The 20,480-nt window shown below is 46.7% G+C and overlaps 1 protein-coding gene and 1 long non-coding RNA gene across 5 annotated transcripts in view; one reads left to right on the forward strand and one right to left on the reverse strand.

Moving 5' to 3' along the window:
• LOC308571473 overlaps positions 1-20,480 on the forward strand; it is a 351,060-nt gene that overhangs the window by 174,513 nt on the left and 156,067 nt on the right. The window lies entirely within an intron of this gene.
• Positions 19,810-20,480, reverse strand: part of LOC308571170 (transmembrane protease serine 11G-like) — a 71,352-nt gene continuing 70,681 nt past the window's right edge. For all 4 annotated transcript variants that reach the window (XM_081166661.1, XM_081166662.1, XM_081166663.1 and 1 more), the window contains one exon: positions 19,810-20,271. In XM_081166661.1, coding sequence (XP_081022787.1) covers positions 20,110-20,271 — 162 coding nt within the window. In that variant the 3' untranslated portion in view covers positions 19,810-20,109. The remainder of the gene's footprint in view (positions 20,272-20,480) is intronic.

Consider the following 20,480-nt stretch of genomic DNA (forward strand, 5'->3'; position numbering starts at 1 on the left):
CCCTCTTCTCTGAGCAGCGAGAAGTTCCAGAGCTACACTGCGTACCCAAGTTTAGTTTCCCTTGGGAGGAGGTCACTGAAGGTGTATACTGTTTTGTAATATTTGAGTTGTTTACAGGTTGAACATAGATACAGTCTGAGCACAGAGGAGGATGCAACCTTCCAAGAGACTGCTTAATCCTCACGTCAGATCTAGAGGGAGACAGAAAGTCCCCATTGATAACTTAGGGAGTATCCCACAAACCCCTAGTTTTCTCCTCTATCTTGAAATTGAAGCTTGTTTGGTTTCACAATTCTGCCTTCACAACAACATGGACACATTCCATCCATTAAGCGTTTTCTGCTTAGTATGGAAAGAGTTCCCAAAATATGAAATATCCAGAAGCTAGCAATCTGCAGGAAGAAAACTTTTGTTAGTGACCTTCAGCAGGAAGGAAACATCTCTGTCTCCATTTTTGTAACCCCTGCTGCTTAGGGAATATGCGCTTCATTCTAGGACTGTAGTAGAAAAGGGAGGGTGTGTTGCCAGAATGTCTCTGGAGGTGCACAATGCCGCAATCTACTAAAGACACATAGGCTCCCGGGACTGGGTAGTTCCTTGATGGAAGATAGCCTAGGAACACTATGCTCAATCCCTGTCACTTGTTAAATAAAAATTCCCCAGCTCACTTCCATTGTCAAATGAAGACACCAGCCAAGAGTATAGGAGCGAAAGAGCAGCCAGTAGGCCTGATCTTTATTTTGCAGCAAGACTTCAAACTACCACATGGAAGAAGCAGAAAGAAGCCCCCAACAAAGGATGGCTCTTCTTTTTATAAGTTTCTCAAACTACACATAACACTCTTAGTAAAACATCATATATTGGTCATAACTATGTCATAAATTAAGGGACTTAGGTGGCGTTGTGGGTTAAACCACAGAGCCTAGGGCTTGCCAATCAGAAGGTCGGCGGTTCGAATCTCTGTGATGGGGTGAGCTCCCGTTGCTCGGTCCCTGCTCCTGCCAACCTAGCAGTTTGAAAGCACATCAAAGTGCAAGTAGATAAATAGGTACCGCTCCGGCAGGAAAGTAAACGGCGTTTCCGTGCCCTGCTCTGGTTCGCCAGAAGCGGCTTAGTCATGCTGGCCACATGACCTGGAAGCAGTATGCCGGCTCCCTCGGCCAATAAAGCGAGATGAGCGCCGCAACCCCAGAGTCGGTCATGACTGGACCTAATGGTCAGGGGTCCCTTTACCCTTTACCTTTATGTCATAAATTAGGAGGGGTCTTCTGACAGATACCTGAGCACCAGGCTTGCCCTTTCCCTCACCTGACCTCCACCTCTCACCCTTCAGGTGAAACAAAGGTAAGTATTCACATTTTCCTGTTTTCCCAGCCAAGTTAAGCACACCATTTTGTCTTGACCAAGACCCCAAAACCCACTGGAGGTTGGGCTTGCTATTATTCTTGGAATGACTACCTGTCTGACACTCAGGTGTCAGGATGCCACCAATTATCACCCAGTTAGTGGGGCTGCTGAGTACCTGGTCTCATGCTTCAGGGATGATGGCTGCCCCTAGCCATATCCCAAGCTTCTCCTCCGGTAGCCATTTCCCTTCTGAGTAGAACAGCATTGGAATGGTATAAATCCATCACTGGAGTGATTTTATATGAATTTCTAAAGTTTTCCCATTGAGCCAGTACATTTATCAGTGAATTGCTCATTTGGTAATGTGCAGCAAAAGCTCTTTGAAGAGTGGGGTGGGAAAGAGTTATGGTAGGAGAAGTTGGTAAAAATTAAGATTTAAGTTCTAAACTTTAAGGTTTTTATTTCTTTTTATTTATACAAGATAAGATGAAAATAGATTAAGGTAATGTGATGACAGAATATTATGAATTATGGAAAGGATTTAAAAGAGGGGAGGGATTTGCTGAAATAATAATTTGAACCGGAATACAGAGAAGGAAGGCATGAGGAAGTCCGGGAAATAAGTAAATGAAAAATATGTGATGATTGAATTGTTTTTTAACTATTTTTATTTTGTATTTTTCTTTTTTGCATTTTTCTTTTCTTTTTTTCTTTTTCTATTTTGTAACTTCTTGAAAATCTTAATAAATATTTTATATATATAAAAAAATGAAGAGTGGGGTGGGGAGAGGTCTCTCTCTCACACACCCTCCAATTTACATGCTCCCCGGAGGAAAGGGGTTGATAATTAGTGATTCACGGAGATAAAGTGGCATGCATGTGGGAAATGTTAGCCACTTTCTTTCTGCCTTTCCAGAACTGCAGGAAGGCATTTAGCACAGGAAGAACCAAAACAAGAATAAAACAAGACAACCTTTAAAAACAATCCCCAAATCTGCATTGGCACAGTGTCCAAATTGACTTTGAAGTGTGCTCTGAAATCGACTAGAAGCTGATGGAGTTCCTTTAATTCCCACAAGAACTGTTGTGCTTCATGTGGGCAGAGGAGAAAAGGTGGAGACTGCCTCCCTATCCTGACCCTTTCAGGGAGAAGGAAGAGGAAGACAGTACAGTGGTACCTCAGGTTACAGACGCTTCAGGTTACAGATGCTTCAGGTTACAAACTCCTTGTGTATTCACTACAGCAGCAAGAATTCTCATCGCAAAGTATTGGAAGACACAGGATCTACCCACTCTGGAAGAATGGCAGATGAAGGTGATAGACTACATGGGACTGGCTGAAATGACTGGCAGAATCCGAGACCAAGGGAAAGAGACGGCGGAAGAAGATTGGAAGAAATTTAAAATTTATCTCAAGAAATATTGTAAAATTAATGAGTGTTAAAATGTTGAGGTTATAAAAAGGGGGGGATTACAGCTGTAAAAGATCAAGTAAAAGAAAAGAACAAGGGAAAATTAGATTAATGTAAGGGGCAGGATTTGCTGAAATGAATTTGGAAATAGGGATGCAGAAAGGGGAGGTACAGGGAAGTCGGTGAAGTAAGGTTTATGAAAAGAAAAGATTTGAAATTATACTTGTGTGTTTATGTGTTTGTTTGTTTGTATTGTGTATTGTATTGTATGTGTTTTTATAAATGTTGAAAAACCAATAAAAATTTCATAAAAAAACAACAACAAACTCCACTAACCCAGAAATAGTACCTTGGGTTAAGAACTTTGCTTCAGGATGAGAACAGAAATCACGTGGTGGCGGTGTGGCAGCAGCAGGAGACCCCATTAGCTAAACTCCGGTCTTGAAAGACTTACACTGGCTCCCAGTACGTTTCCGAGCACAATTCAAAGTGTTGGTGCTGACCTTTAAAGCCCTAAACTGCCTCAGTCCAGTATACCTGAAGGTACCTCCATCGTTCTGCACGGACACTGAGGTCCAGCGCTGAGGGCCTTCTGGCGGTTCCCTCGCTGCAAGAAGCCAGGTTACAGGGAACCAGGCAGAGGGCCTTCTCGGTAGTGGCACCCGCCCTGTGGAACGCCCTCCCATCAGATGTCAAAGAGAAAAATAACTACCAAACTTTTAGAAGACATCTGAAGGCAGCCCTGTTTAGGGAAGCTTTAATGTTTAATAGGTTATTGTATTTTAGTGTTTTGTTGGAAGCCGCCCAGAGTGGCTGGGGAAACCCAGCCAGATGGGAGGGCCATAAATAATAAATTATTATTATTATTATAAAGTGGTACCTCAGGTTAAGAACAGTTTCAGGTTAAGAACAGACCTCCAGAAGAAGAAGAAGAAGAGAAGAGTTTGGATTTGATATCCCGCCTTTCACTCCCTTTAAGGAGTCTCAAAGCGGCTAACATTCTCCTTTCCCTTCCTCCCCCACAACAAACACTCTGTGAGGTGAGTGGAGCTGAGAGACTTCAAAGAAGTGTGACTGGCCCAAGGTCACCCAGCAGCTGCATGTGGAGGAGCGGGGAAGCGAACCCGGTTCACCAGATTACGAGTCCACCGCTCTTAACCACTACACCACACTGGCTCTTTCAGAACGAATTAAGTTCTTAATCTGAGGTACCACTGTATAGATTTTCCTGCTTGGCAGGGGGTTGGACTCGATGGCCCTTGTGGTCTCTTCCAACTCTATGATTCTATGATTCTAGGGGTTTGAGGGAGGTAGCAGCTCACAGGCAGATGAGGGGCAAAGTTGGGAAATCATGGGAGGGGGGAGGCAGGACTGGAGCAGCAGTCGGCTGACATGGTGTCTTTAGAAAGCATTCCAGACCTCTCACCTCCCAGAACCTGGCGGTCCTTAAAAGTAGGAGAGCAAAGAGCTCAAAGGCAGAGGGCTGTTAGCGGCACCCGTAGAAGTGATGAATGAGGAATGTGGGAGAGGCGGGGTATGTCTGTGTGTGTGTGTGTGTGTGTGTGTGTGTGTGTGTGTGTGGAGATTCACCCGGGACAACTCCATTATCCAAGAGGCTGCGTTCTATAGTCTCTCTCTGTGAAGATTGAAATAAAAAAGGACGGTAAGATACTTCCCCTTGTCTTCATTACTTTCCTGGGCAACCAGCCAGGAGCTGCTGACAGCAGCTTGACATCATGAGATTTGGACAAGATCTAGCAAGATTTCACCAGAATTTGGAACCAATGCTGGTGGCAGGACAGGCGAGGTACCCCTGGAGGCACTGTCCTGGGGGCTTCTTCTGCTTCAGACGGCTGCTTCACCCCACCTCCTGGTTGGACCAGGCCTGGCTACATGTGTGTATGAGTGGAGTTTGGTGGAGAAAAGCTGTCCACTGTGTTGAGCCCTGGAAATAGACGAGTGAGCTGAACGGTTTCTTAAGACTCCAGAAAGCCCTCCTGTCCAAACGAGAGCATCCAAATAAGGATGTGTTTGCATCCTACTTGACATTTCTTGGGCGTAATTGGCCCACCGCAGGAGGCATTCAATGGGAGGAAGCGTGCAAAGAAGGGTTTCGTTTATCTTCCCTTCCATCACAGGTGTCTCTGCAGATTTGATGCAGAATTTGAGGGTGGGTTCTATAGAGTCTCTCTGTAAAGACTGAAATAAAAAAGGACGGTAAAAATTTTTTCCTTGCCTTTATACTTTCCTGAGCAACCAGCTGGCAGCCACTGGCAGCATCCAGCACTGACTGTCAAAAGACCACTCACTGAGCAGCTAGAGTGGGGATTTGTCCGAGGTCTATCAACTCCTAGTTTGACACCTTACCTATTACAACAGACTTTCCCAACCTGGTGTCCTCTAGGAGGCAGTCAATAGGAGGAAGGGTGCAGCCAGTGTGGTGTAGTGGTTAAGAGCCAGTGTGGTGTAGTGGTTAAGAGCGATAGACTCGTAATCTGGGGAACCGGGTTCACGTCTCCGCTCCTCCACATGCAGCTGCTGGGTGACCTTGGGCCAGTCACACTTCTTTGAAGTCTCTCAGCCCCACTTACCTCACAGAGTGCTTGTTGTGGGGGAGGAAGGAAAGGAGAATGTTAGCCGCTTTGAGACTCCTTCGGGTAGTGATAAAGTGGGATGTCAAATCCAAACTCTTCTTCTTCTCTTCTTCAAAGAAGGGTTTCGTTTATCTTCTTCTTCCATCACATGTGCCTCTAGGGATGCTTACAGAATTTGATCTTCGTGAATTCTAACGCAACCTGACCTGATTCACACCTCCTGACCTAGTGCATGGATTGGAATGCAGTTATCTCTGTGTCTTTTAATGCATCACGGTGCCATGTATTTTCCCACCAGTGACAATGATGGAGAGAAAGGGTGGGGGAGCATACAGCCTAATAATGTTAGGGCCCTTTGCAGGGTACCTATTACCTTTTTACTATTTTGAGTGGCGCTCCCATGTTCCTTTTGCTGTTTAATGATGCCTGCGGTGTGCATGTCAGCACAAATCCCCTTGCTTTTCAAGAAAGGGTGGTTGATGTGTGTTGATAATCTTTCTATAATTATTATGGTAATTTTTTAAATAAAAAAACACACACACACTAATGAGCTAGATGTCCACAAACTGCATAGCTTTTATGGAATTTAACCTGGAACATATCCAAGAGCTAGTCAATGAGCTCTGCTGTGAAAACAACCCAAAGTTCATAAAGAATGAGGGGGTGGGGGCACTGGATGGAAAGCCCCCGAGGGAGTTCGGATCTCCTGGACGCTGTCCCCGCGAGCACACCAAGTTCCATTTCTTAAGATGAAAAATTGGATTTAAGTTTTGGACATGCTTCGAGTGAGGAGGGGGGAATTAATCTGCCAATTAAGCCAGCCACTGAGGTGCCAAGAGTGACAGAGAGGAAGAAAGATAACATCTAAGAGTAACATTTAAGTTGGTATGTTGGAACGGAATGGAAAAGGGGGGGGGGGTAAAGTCTTTTTTACTATGATTTATTACAATACCTGACAACCCCCCCCCCAGAAGAACCGTTTACATTATTTACAGCAAGTGAGATTAGAAAATATAGTGGTGCCCCGCAAGACGAATGCCTCGCGAGACGGAAAACTCGCTAGACGAAAGAGTTTTCCGTTTTGGAGGTGCTTCGCAAAACGAATTTCCTATGGGCTTGCTTCGCAAGACGACAATGTCTTGCGAGTTCCTGCTGGTTTTTTTTCCTCCCCCCTTTTTCTAAGCTGCTAAGCCGCTTATCAGCTGATCCGATCAGCAGATAAGCCGCTAAAAGCCGCTAATAGCGCTAATCCGCTAATCCGTCAATGGGCTTGCTTCACAAGACGAAAAAACCGCTAGACGAAGAGAATCACAGAACAGATTCTTTTCGTCTTGCGAGGCACCACTGTAAACTGTGTGGAAACAACAATACTATATAATTAAAGCTTTTGTTTTTTGAATTGCTTGGAAGAAGATAAAAGACCCTCCAAATATTGATATTAGAAAGAAGCAGGATCTCGTTAGCCGCTGGAGAGACTTCAAAAAACTTTGGACGGACTCTAGGACCGAGCTGCAGAGATAAATAGTCACAGGGGGAGGTGAGCTCTTAATTTGTTATTATATCTGCACTTTAAGTCCGATTTGGCAAATCTCCTCTGGAAAGGCTAATGTTTGATGCAACCGGTCTAGGTAAATTAATGTGCAAATGCCTAGATTTGATTTCATTGGAACTGAGAGAAGATGGCATCTGCCAGCAGCGAAATGACTTTTGGATTGATTCGGCATAAACACCAGCGTGTGAGGAGACACTGCAACAGTAGGAGAGTCAAGTACGCAAAATTCACACATCATTGCTTACTTTAACTCGCCTGTGGAAACAACTCAGAGGCCATGAAAGAAGGAAGGTTAAAAACAGGAAGATTTAAAGAAGGAACTATTGGAAACTCAAGGCAGCAGAGATATGAGACTATATGGACTATATGATATGTATTTGTATAATTTGGAATATTTAATGTGATTTGATTGGATTGTTAAAATGGAAAATTTAATAATAAAATTATTATTATTATTATTTTAAAAATGAGCTCTGCTGTGTACGTCCCTAGCTGACCGAGATTTCTTCCCCAAAATCTGAAACACGATCTGCATTAGTGATCCTTAATGGCGCTCCAAGTTGCTTAAAAATCCAGCAGGAGTCAGAATAACAGTAACACTAACCTGCATCACGATAGCAATAAACTAAGCAGCACAATAATAGCTTATAAGCAGCATGTGGGGTGGCGACTTAGAAAGCCAGCCCATAATGATATTTAATAACTTCAAACTGCAGCAAAGTTAAAAGCTTGCTGGAAGAGAAAGACATTCAAGTGCTATGTTCTTGCGACAGGGAGTTCCCCGTATGGGTGCTGCCATAGAAAAGGCTTCTCACACATTCCTACCAACCATACCACAAAATGCCTTGACGCATGGAGGAGGCCTAAAGGATAGGCAGAGTCACATAGGAGGAGACAATCTCTTACACAGCTTGCATGGAAGCTGTCAAGGACTTTAAAATAATAGCAAACACCTTGATCCCCCCCTAGAAATGAACTGTAGCCAATGACAGAATTTTGGATTGCCAAATTTTGCACCAACTGATGTTTCTGAGTGGTTTTCAAGGGCAGCACCCAATCAAGATACACACAGACTTCTCATAAACATGTGAGTGAGGTATGCAGATTTCACACTAAGGACAGATCTACACAATACATGTAAAACATATTCAATGCACATTTAAGGTGCATGGCTTCTCCCAAAGAATCCTGGGAACTTTAGTTACTTCCTCACTTCCCGGCACCCTAAACAAACTGCACCTCCCAGGAAACTTCAAACAACACAACACAATCGGTTGTGTGGCATTGAGAATAGATTGGAGGTTCTGCGGATTACATTGGGATACAAAAACAAAAGGAATCACTTGATCAAAACAGTTTGGCAAGTCTCTGTGATTCCAGAGGGAGGAATGTAGACTATTTTTGCAAAAAAGAAATACCTCTTCTTTATTTTTTTCATCAGTCACTTCTCTTTAGACAACACTTCCTTTCTCTATTTCTCTCTAAGTTTCTTCCTAGAATTGCAAACAATGTTAGCAAGTAGGGGAAGAATTTCTATGTACTATTTAAAGGCATCAGCTTCTTATATTCTAGGTTAGAGATGGTCAGCTATTCTCCAGACCAGGCACTTGGGCAGGTTTCCTCAAACTCAGCTTACAACTTGGCCTACAACTCCCATGAACCCTAGCTAGCAGGGCCAGTGGTCAGGGATGATGGGAATTGTAGACTCAAAACATCTGGAGGGCCGAGTCTGAGGAAGCCTGCTCTTGGGGCTGACCTATTCAAAGGAAGGTACCTATCATTATTAATTCCATGTTTATTCCACTATTCTTTAATCATAATAATTTTATTATTTGTACCCTGCCCATCTGACTGGGCTGCCCCAGCCACCCTGAGTGGCTTCCAACATATATAAAAAGGTAAAGGGACCCCTGACCATTAGGTCCAGTCGTGACCGACTCTGGGGTTGCGGCGCTCATCTCGCTTTATTGGCTGAGGGAGCCGGCGTACAGCTTCCGGGTCATGTGGCCAGCATGACTAAGCCGCTTCTGGTGAACCAGAGCAGCGCACAGAAACACCGTTTACCTTCCCGCCAGAGTGGTACCTATTTATCTACATGCATTTTGACATGCTTTCGAACTGCTAGGTTGGCAGGAGCAGGGACCAAGCAACGGGAGCTCACCCCGTCGCGGGGATTCGAACTGCCAACCTTCTGATCAGCAAGTCCTAGGCTCTGTGGTTTAACCCACAGTGCCACCCGTGTCCCTCCAACATATATAAAAACATAATAAAACATTAAACATTTTAAAAAACCCTTCCCATACTGGGCTGCCTTCAGATACCTTCTAAAGGCTGTAGGTAAAGGACCAGTCAAAGGGAACTATAGGGTTGCGCGCTCATCTCGCTCTATAGGCCGAGAGAGACGGCTTTTGTCCACAGACAGCTTTCTGGGTCATGTGACCATCAGGACCAAACCGCTTCTGGTGAACCAGAGCAGCGCACGGAAACACCGTTTACCTTCCCGCTGGAGCGGTACCTATTTAACGTATTGGCCCGAATATAAACCGCACCTGCAAATTAGCTGCACCTTTAAAATTCAAGGGTGGGCGGAGAAAGAAAGACAATACCCAAATATAAGCCACACCCTTAAAATTCCGCAGACACTCACACCTGTAAATGGCAAATGTAGAAGAAAATCCTACAGCGATATCATAAAAGCCCATTTTTGTGAGGTTGTGAATTTAAGCCACACTTTAACTTTTCATGGTCGGAATTTGGAAAAAAGAGTGAGGCTTATATTCAGGCCAATACGGTATCTAGGCATGCTTTCAAACTGCTAGGTTGGCAGGAGCAGGGACCGAGCAACGGGCGCTCACTCCGTCGCGGGGATTCGAACCGCCAACCCTCCGATCGGCAAGCCCAAGAGCCTAGTGGTCTGGACTGCAGCGCCAATCTCCTACTAATATATTTTTATTAAGGAGCTCAAAGTGGCACATGTCATTAATGCCCCCCCCCTACAGTGGTACCTCGGTTTAAGAACAGCCGTGTTTACGAACTATTCGGTTTACGAACTCCGCAAAATCGGAAGTAGTGTTCCGGTTTGCAAACTTTACCTCAGTCTACGAATGGAAGCCAAACGGTGGAAGGTAACCGGCAGCAGGAGGCCTCATTAGAAGAAGAGGAGGAGGAGGAGGAGGAGGAGTTTGGATTTGATATCCCGCTTTATCACTACCCGAAGGAGTCTCAAAGCGGCTAACATTCTCCTTTCCCTTCCTCCCCCACAACAAACACTCTGTGAGGTGAGTGGAGCTGAGAGACTTCAGAGAAGTGTGACTGGCCCAAGGTCACCCAGCAGTTGCATGTGGAGGAGCGGAGACGCGAACCTGGTTCACCAGATTACAAGTCCACTGCTCTTAACCACACCACACTGGGAAAGCGCGCCTTGGCTTAAGAACAGATTTGGTTTAAGAACGGACTTCCGGAATGGATTAAGTTCGTAAACCGAGGTACCACTGTAGAGGTGAAGGAACATGCTGTTATGCATCTTAGTTGCTGCTCCAGAGAAACACACGTTGCAGATAACACTGGCAAAAAAAATTAAAGCCACAATACTGAATCTTTCAGGTTCAATGCTGAAAGACACATTGTGTATCTAGGCCAATATGCTTGTTTATATCACAGACGTTTCACCTCTAGTAAAGAATGTTGTGGATCTCATTGTGAAATCGTTGTCTAGTCCCTCCGTGCCACTACCCTATCATGTCTAGAAGGGATAGGTGAGGTGTTTTTGAATGGGCTGCTGCCACTTGATGGCAGTAAAGTTCTATAGCAGCCTTACTAAGTGCCAAGCTGATTGGCAGCATCCTGGCCTGGAGCCAGAATTTATAGTCGGAAGCGACTCCAGAGATCACCATTTGGTCCAACTGTTGCATCCGGGGTCTGTAATATCCTTGGCAGATGGCCAGTCATTCTCAGATCTTTTTCTATCGACAGTGAATTAAACAGTGAATTAAACAATTCTTAGCCATTCTGATGCCTTCTTGATGCCAATAAGATAATCTCCCAATCAAATGTAATGGATTAGGAGCAGCGCCGGATTTACGTATAAGCTAAACAAGCTATAGTTTAGGGCCCCACTCTCTTGGGGGCCCCCAAAAAAATTCTGAGACTTTGTAAATTGTGTTTCTAAAGGCACTTTTGTTATTGCCAAATGTCAAAGTGTTTGCATTATTAAGTTTGTGATAAATAAAAAAACATTTTAAGTTACAGCTTAATAATTATTTCACTATTAATATATTTCTTCCTAATTGTATTTCAGTTCAACAGTTACTTTGATAAAATACATATTTTGTTATGTGCAAATGGCTTTAGATACCTATTAGGTCCATAAATGACCATATAGCATATATTCAACACAAAAAACAGCAGCAATTTGTTGTTGACAAAGGACAGCTGGACATATAAAGGGCCCCATTACCTTCAGTCAGTAGCTTAGGGCCTCATCAAATCTAGATCCGGCCCTGATTAGGAGGGATAGACATCTTAACTCGGGCATCCCCAACCTGCAGCCCTCCAGATGTTTGGCCTACAACTCTCATGATTCCTAGCTAACAGGACCAGTGGTGAGGGATGATGGGAACTGAAGTCCAAAACATCTGGAGGGCCAAAGGTTGGGGATGCCTGTCTTAATTGTTGCAGAGTATAAATGCCCAAGCTTTCCGGCAAGTTGCTGTTGCTAACGTTTATGAAATTTTTATATAACCAAAAGTTCGCCTTGATGTTTATAAAAGTTATTTTAAAAAGGTTCCTGCTCCTGAAAAACAGCCCGGATTGTGTTTCTATTTCCATAATTAGCACTGGTGACAAAGAAAGTGCATCTACCTTTGTGTTAAAGTTACGTAAACCCCCCGCTAAAATACTGGATGTCAGAACCTGGATTTTTGCAAGACCTAATTTTGCACCACAATGCTAGGAAATTCCTATCCTATCTTGCATTATAGGCAGCAACAGCCAAGGCAGTATTTGATTAGGCTGCTAGGAAGCCACAAAGGTGTAGATAACAAAGGCAGAGATAATTGTGGGAAATGCAACCTCATTCAACAACATGAGTAAAAGTAAAGGTGAAGGTACCCAGTTAGGTCCAGTCGTGGCCAACTCTGGAGTTGCAGCGCTCATCTTGCTTTATTGGCCGAGGGAGCCGGCGTGCAGCTTCCGGGTCATGTGGCCAGCATGACTAAGCTGCTTCTGGCGAACCAGAGCAGCACACGGAAACACCGTTTACCTTCCCACCAGAGCAATACCTATTTATCTACTTGCACTTTGTGCTTCCAAACTGCTAGGTTGGCAGGTTGCAAATATATAAAATTGGGAATTTCGTGAAAGGGAATGTGGATCGATCTTAGAAAAAGAAGTTGATGTGGGTATTAAAATAAGGCACAGAAGTTTGAAAATGGTTAATTAAGATGATTTAAATAAAATATTAATAAGGGATTAATTTGGGTATAAAGAACTTGCTGGGCTAAATTTTGAATGGGGATGCAAGAGGGGGGGTGGGGGAAGTCTGGGAAAGTGGTTAGGAAAATAAGATTTTGAAATTATACGTGTTTTTTGTGTGTAATGTTGATGTTTATGTTTTTGTGTGTTTGTTTTTTAAAAAAATGAGAAAATCCTAATAAAAATTTTATATAAAAAAAACAACAAACTGCTAGGTTGGCAGGAGCAGGGACCGAGCAACGGGAGCTCACCCCATCACGGGGATTCGAACCGCCGACCTTCTGATCGGCAAGCCCTAGGCTCTTTGGTTTAGACCGCAGCGCCACCCACATCCGCAACATGCAACCAGAAACTGTGCCTGCATGCACTCAACCTCCCCTCCACTCTTTTCATGTCTTTTCAGATTCTGGGGGAGAAGGGGAGAGGGGAGCTTGTTGCAGCAAGAGAGGGAGACACCGATTACTTTTCAGCCGCCTGCCTCATCTCTGCCTCTTGGCCTCCCTCCTCTGCTGCTTCAGCTCCTGCTCTGATTCTGAACTTCTCTCTGCCACAGACTCTCCCAGCACACTAAACCCTGTTACCTCTTCAGGCACCAACATCTCCTCCTCCCAGTCTTCTCCTGTTTCTCCCTCTGACCACTCATCGTCACCCCTCTACCACTCCTCAGGCTCTGAGCTTTTTTCCCTTGGTGGGTCCCTATCCGGTGCCTTCCACCGCTCTTCTGCGTCCAACGAGTCCGTGACACCAGCAAACATGTCTGCAGCCTCCCTGGCTGTCTAGGCTTCCTGATCTGGAAGAACCTTCGGGGAGGAGTTATCTTATTCTGTCTTTCTGGCTAACAGATTGCGGTTGAATCCTGACAAGACAGAAGTACTGTTTTGGGGGGACAGGAGGCGGGCGGGTATGGAGGACTCCCTGGTCCTGAATGGGGTAACTGTGCCCCTGAAGGACCAGGTGCGCAGCCTGGGAGTCATTTTGGACTCACAGCTGTCCATGGAGGCACAGGTCAATTCTGTGTCCAGGGCAGCTGTTTATCAGCTCCATCTGGTACACAAGCTGAGACCCTATCTGCCTGCGGACTGTCTCGCCAGAGTAGTGCATGCTCTGGTTATCTCCCACTTAGACTACTATGTGGGGCTACCTTTGAAGGTGACCCGGGAACGACAACTAATTCAGAATGCAGCAGCGTGACTGGGGGTGGCTGCCGAGACCACATAACACCAGTCTTGAAAGACCTACATTGGCTCCCACTACGTTTCCGAGCACAATTCAAAGTGTTGGTGCTGACCTTTCAAGCCCTAAATGGCCTCGGTCCAGTATATCTGAAGGAGCGTCTTCACCCCCATCGTTCTGCCTGGACACTGAGGTCCAGCACCGAGGGCCTTCTGGCGGTTCCCTCACTGTGAGAAGCGAAGTTACAGGGAACTAGGCAGAGGGCCTTCTCGGTAGTGGCACCCGCCCTGTGGAACACCCTCCCACTAGATGTCAAAGAGAACAACAACTACCAAACTTTTAGAAGACATCTGAAGGCAGCCCTGTTTAGGGAAGCTTTTAGTGTTTGATGCATTACTGTATTTTAATATTTGGTTGGAAGCCTCCCAGAGTGGCTGGGGAAACCCAGCCAGATGGGTGGGGTATAAATAATAAATTATTATTATTATTATTATTATTATTATTATTATTATTATTATTATTATTATTATTATTTCCCTGGGAAGTGCAGGCACCTGGGAAGGCTGTAGAGTGCAGACCACCAGGGAGACGATGAAAGAAAATATTCTCACATGCACCCCTTGGCGATCTCAAAAGCAAGTTGGGTGCACCCAAAACCTGTGAGAATTTCACTGAAATCTCTCTCCCTTTTGATAATTTTTAAACAATATTTCTTTTCTCAAGTGCAGGAGAAGGTTTTGGCATAGCACAAGCGTGAATAATTCTCCTGCCTGCTAGCCACTCCCCTCCAGGAACTGGCAATAACCAGAGGGATGAGTTACGTTCCTGGCTACTGGGCTTACTGTGTCGTTCTGAAAGACTGGGAATGGATCTACATGGATATTTAAGAAAACGCTGTGAAAATGCTTCTGTTAACAGCGTAAAAAAAAAGGGGGGAATTTGCCATTAGCTCATCAGTGCCATCTAGTGTCACCTATGTATAATGCACTTAAAACACACTTAAAACATTATAGCTGTAACTGTATAGCAGTGCCCTCTTGTGGATTGTCACTGCAATGGGTGTTGGCATCTGAAGGGAAGAATATGTTGGGATTCAAGCCATTATCAGGAGAAACTGGCCACTCTCCAGGCACCCGGCTTGAATCTCCGGTTGACCTCCCTGTCTGCATTCCCCGGCAGGATCCAGGCAGAGGTCACGATCGGCGATCCTCCTCAGCGTGAGAAGAACACACCACTCTTCCCTGCCCCCCCAGGCAGGGGAAAGAGATAGACAGAAATGTATTTACATGCCTTTATTTCTGTCTTTGCAGCGTTACAGAAAAACACGTCTGCTCTCTTCAAACTCCAACAGCAGAGAGACAAACTCCTCCTGTACTTCCTGTACATCTCATATTACACTCTGAGCTAATTCTGGTGCTTCGCACTGTGAATAGACTGTCCCTTTGTTTCCCACGGAACAGCCCCAACATTCCCATTTATGTTTTGCTTTCAAGCCAGCAGCTCACTGCAGCGTTGCTTCTATAACGTAACAGAATCTGCTGGCCTGGACACTTGTCCATGCATAGTTTGACCAGTAATCAGCCTAGCTGGGCTGAAAGATGGATAAGGGTGAGCCCAACACTGATGTGCCAGTCTCTTATTCCTACAGAATAAACTAAAAAATGCAGCGGAACAGCAGGTCCCGATACTTTATTTGAGTCTGCGGTGGGTAATTTATAGCTGGACAGCAAACCTATGATTCCATCGAATCAAGAAGTAAACATGTACACAGGCATTCAAAGCTGCTTTTGGTCTACCACATAAAGTTATTCTTTGAGATCTGTTTTTCCTTCATTTCCGCTACAGGAGAACCCCTGCAGGAGTCCGCAAGCAGCACAAGGCTGTGTCATCCATCCATATCTGACAAGCAAAATCATTCATGGAGCTGGGCCTCTTGTGGTAATCCGGGCCATGAAGGATGATGAGCTGTCAGGTGTGAGGAGAGACTAGGGGGATGAAGGAATAATGCTGGGGTTTGGGATGGTTTGGGTCAGATGTCTGCATTGATAGAATCATAGTATTGTAGAGATGGAAGGGGGTTAATAATAATAATAATAATAATAATAATAATAATAATAATAATATTTTATTGATACCCTGCCCTCCCCAGCCGAAGCCGGGTTCAGAGCAGCTAACAACAGTAAAATGATACAACATTCTAAAATCAGTTCATTATAAAATCAGTTCAAATTAGATTAATGGCAACCATTGGGCTAGAGTTCTGTGAGGATTGCCAAAGGAGGGGGTCAGACTGTGCCTTGGCCAAAGGCCTGGTGGAACAGCTCTGTCTTGCAGGCCCTGCAGAAAGATGTCACGTCCCACAGGGCCCTAGTTTCTTGTGACAGAGCGTTCCAGCAGATTGGGGCCACAGCTGAAAAAGCCCTTGCTCTGGTTGAGGCCAGCCTAACCTCTCTGTGGCCCAGGACCTCCAAGATGTTTTTGTTTGAAGACCGTAAGGTCCTCTGTGGGACATACCAGGAGAGGCGGTCCCGTAGGTACGAGGGTCCTAGGCCGTATAGGGCTTTAAAGGTTAAAACCAGAACCTTAAACCTGATCCTGTACCCCACCAGGAGCCAGTGCAGCTGTTATAGCACCGGGTGAATGTGATCTCGCAGCGAAGACCTCGTAAGGAGTCTCGCTGCGGCATTCTGCACCCGCTGGAGTTTCTGGGTCAGTCTCAAGGGCAGCCCCACTTAGAGCGAGTTACAATAATCCAGTCTGGAGGTGATCGTCGTGTGGATCACAGTGGCTAGGTCAGGGCGAGAGAGATAAGGAGCCAGCTGCTTAGTCTGGCGGAGATGAAAAAATGCCACCTTTGTTAGAGCTGCAATCTGTGCCTCTATGGAAAGGGAGGTGTTGAAGATTACACCCCCCTGCAATGTAGGAATCTTTTGCCAATGTGGGGCCCAGACCCACAACCCTGAGATTGAGTCTCATGCTCTACCAACTGAGCTATCCCAACGATCAATTAGCCAGCAGGGCAGCCTTATTGATTAATTCTTACTCTTTAACCGCAGACTATTATATTCTCGCTTGCTGGCGAATGACATTTGTTGCATTTTCCAAACACAAGGCATAGTTTAAAGGATCATAGAATCATAGAGTTGGAAGAGACCACAAGGGCCATCGAGTCCAACCCCCTGCCAAGCAGGAAACACCATCAGAGCACTCCTGACATATGGTTGTCAAGCCTCTGCTTAAAGACCTCCAAAGTAGGAGACTCCACCACACTCCTTGGCAGCAAATTCCACTGTCGAACAGCTCTTACTGTCAGGAAGTTCTTCCTAATGTTTAGGTGGAATCTTCTTTCTTGTAGTTTGGATCCATTGCTCCGTGTCCACTTCTCTGGAGCAGCAGAAAACAACCTTTCTCCCTCCTCTATGTGACATCCTTTTATATATTTGAACATGGCTATCATATCACCCCTTAACCTCCTCTTCTCCAGGCTAAACATGCCCAGCTCCCTTAGCCGTTCCTCATAAGGCATCGTTTCCAGGCCTTGGACCATTTTGGTTGCCCTCCTCTGGACACGTTCCAGTTTGTCAGTGTCCTTCTTGAATTGTGGTGCCCAGAACTGGACACAGTACTCCAGGTGAGGTCTGACCAGAGCAGAATACAGTGGCACTATTACTTCCCTTGATCTAGATGCTATACTCCTATTGATGCAGCCCAGAATTGCATTGGCCTTTTTAGCTGCCGCGTCACACTGTTGGCTCAAGGAGGTGGGAAGGAAAGCACATGATGGACGAGCTATTAAAAAAAATAAAAATGAGTTAAGCTTGGCTGCTCCCACCTTAATTCTGTTGCATCACACAAGGATCTCAACATGCGACTTGAATCTTGCATCAGATTTGCAGAGGAGGTGGCAAGCAAACAGCTTAGGTCTCAGGTATACTCCCAGCAAATGACTGCCCATTGAAGGAAGTTAGAATGGGAATCCAAGGCTTACATTTACCTTTAAGCCAGGCGCTCTCCTATTTATGTGAACACTGCAGTCGTTGCTATTGCTGAAGAGATGAATTAAAATGCAGATAAACATTGGCTACCGAAACAACAAAGGCAGCCATGCTGGTCCGTAAGAAAAATACTTTGAAATGCATAGTAGGAAATACTAGTGTTATGAGTTTGGGGGCAGTAGGCTGTATGTCTGAGCCCGCTTCTAATTCCTGGATTCAGCACTGATTCAATTCCTGGAAAAGCCAGGCTAGCTTCCTGGTGAGGCAATGGCTCTCTAAATTATGGACCAGTCAGGTAACAAAGGAAGTGGCTGTGTGCCAGACAGAAAATGGGGGTGGGGGCCTCCACCAACTCTCTGATAATTAGAAAGACAAAGGCCAGAGTGGGGAGTGTGAGTTTTGTGAGCTGGAAGCAAGGCGGCAGAACCATGCCTGATTTTTGCTGGAATCCAAGGCTGTGGCTTTTGGAGAAGCAAGTCCCTCATGGGATGTTAATGCTGTGAGCCCTCTGTGGGGCAACTTCTCAAGACCCTGATGATGGCAGCGAGAAGTCCACCAAGCCCCCTCAGGTGCACAGGAAGCAGAGCAAAAACACGATGCTGGTTTGATGCTTGCAGGCGCACCACACATTGTGAAATACAATGCGCTCATAGAACCTTTCGTTACGCTCTTGGGTGTCAGGACAATGGATCTGAGGGGAAACTTGACATCAGAGCAGGGCCGTCTTAAGCATATCCGGCGCCCTGGTGCAAAGATCCCTCCGGCACCCCCTCCCTTTCTCAGAATTTAGAACTCGGGGCCCAACTCGCGGACCACCTCCTAGCCCCGGGAGCCGCCGCCCACAGAAGACACTGTCAATGTGGTGGACGCAGCGCAGCTGGCCAGACCGCCAGAACCCCGCGCTCGCTTGTGGGGCTCCAGGGTGCCTCCCAGCAGCGTAGCGTGGGTTGTCAGCACCCGGGGCAAGGCAAGTAATTTGCGCCCCCTAACCCGGGGCAAGGCAAGTAATTTGCGCCCCCTAACCTGCCGCTGCTGCCAGCTTCTTCTTGCTGCCTGGTCTGGTCTGGTGTGGTTCTCTCCCGCGCTCAGCGCTGCACTGGGCGGCCGCTGCACTGTCCCTCCCCCAGATAGTCCCTCGCTCTCTCTCCGCACCGCATGCCTGGCACCCACCCCCTCCACAGTGGGCGGCGACCCAGCGGCTCGGATCAGATTCGCACAGCCAGCACTGCAGTGAGAGAGAGTGAGTGAGCCAGGTAGGGGCAGAGAGCTGCGAGTGCGAGCACGCCCCCCAGATGTTGCGCCCGGTGCGGCCGGCCCCCCTGCACCCCCATGCTACGCCACTGGTGCCTCCTCCTCTGCTGCCTGACGACAGCCTGCTGCCAGCGCTCTCGCTGCTGCCCAGCGGCCCTCGGAGCAGGAGGCAGTTGCCACACCGCCGCCTGTGCCCCGGGGAGTGGTGGTGGTGGGGCGGCGGGCACTGGTGACGTGGAGGAGGCCCCTCGGGAGCCGCTCCCACCGCTGCTGCTCCCACCGCTTCCTCAGACAACGACGACAGCGGCTGATGGGATTCCCAGGGCTGAGGGGAAGGAGGAGGAGGAAGAGGAGGCAGCCCGTCCTCGGCCACCGCCTCAGAGTTGAGGAGCGGCTCCTTGTCCACTGCTGCCCGTGCGGCTGCCACAGAGCGTTTATGGGAGCGGCACAAGTAGCAGCAGCGCCAATGCGCCCGCCCGCAAAGGGGGGCGGGCCAAGGAGGGTAGGAGGGAAAGATGGTTGGTGGGGCACAGCTGGTGGTGTGCAGGGAAAGGGGAGGCCACCAGCAAAGCTGGGGCACCCCTGAGAGGCCGGCGCCCTGGCGCAATGAGCCACTAAGTCCTATGGGAAAGACGGCCCCTCATCAGGGTACATTCAAGGTAACAGAATACCACAGTGAGCTCTCTGTGCTTTCTCGATCTTCCTGCCTCACCCCTCTCCACCATTCCTGAGTTAAGGAGAACACAGGCAGCCTCTTGCACAACGACCCGCCTCCCCCAAGATACTGGCTGGGATATTTGTGACTGGGGTATTTAGACTTGAAAGAGGGAGGAAATAAATCGGGCTGTTCCTAGTCCCTATGCATAGTCATTGCCTTGAGCAAAACGGGATGTGAACCCCTTTTAAAAAAGCACTGTCAGCCAGGTTATCAAAAAAGATACGGCAATAAGAGATCCGCTGTATTAAAGCAACTGTTTCACGGATTGGCGACGTAAAGAACCACAAACAAAACATTTCTTGCTGGTTGCAACTGTATTCCTCAATCTATTGCTCTCCTTGTAAAAAAACAAAAAACAAAACATAACCAAGAACATGCAATAAAATGAGGCTGGTGGGCATGGCATAATTTGGCAAGGAATTGTGTTGGTGCGTCTGGCGGAGGCACCAGGCCTGCTCTGAAACCAGAACGGACCAAAACAATGGAGCTATATGCATCATATGTATATATATATATATATATATATATATATGTATAGTCCAAATGTATTGGGGTTCCAGGCTCTGACATTGCCTGCCAATCCTCCTTCGCAGCTTCATATCCCAGTGCGGGCAGCAATCCATTCCCGATAGTAAGTTACTCGCGTGTAGACTCCAGGCTTGTTTGGCTTCGCACATTCTTCACCCCAGCTCACTATGCCGACCAGGTACCATATTCCTCTAGAATCAGAAGTAACCAGGGGACCACCAGAGTCGCCCTAGCGGAGGAAAAAAGGTCATTTTTGATATGCATAATATGTGATGCAGTGGGGTTTAGAGCAGGGGTCAGCAAACTTTTTGGGGAGGGGGCCAGTTCACCGCCCCCTAGACCTTGTGGAGGGCCAGACCGCACACGTGCGGCGGAGGGGACTTCTCTCTCTCTCTCCCCCAGCCCCTGCCTACCTATGCTGCTAATGTCGGCGCTGCG

This window comes from Podarcis bocagei (assembly GCF_964188305.1).
Source record: "Podarcis bocagei genome assembly, chromosome: 13".
NCBI classification, from domain to species: Eukaryota; Metazoa; Chordata; class Lepidosauria; order Squamata; family Lacertidae; genus Podarcis; species Podarcis bocagei.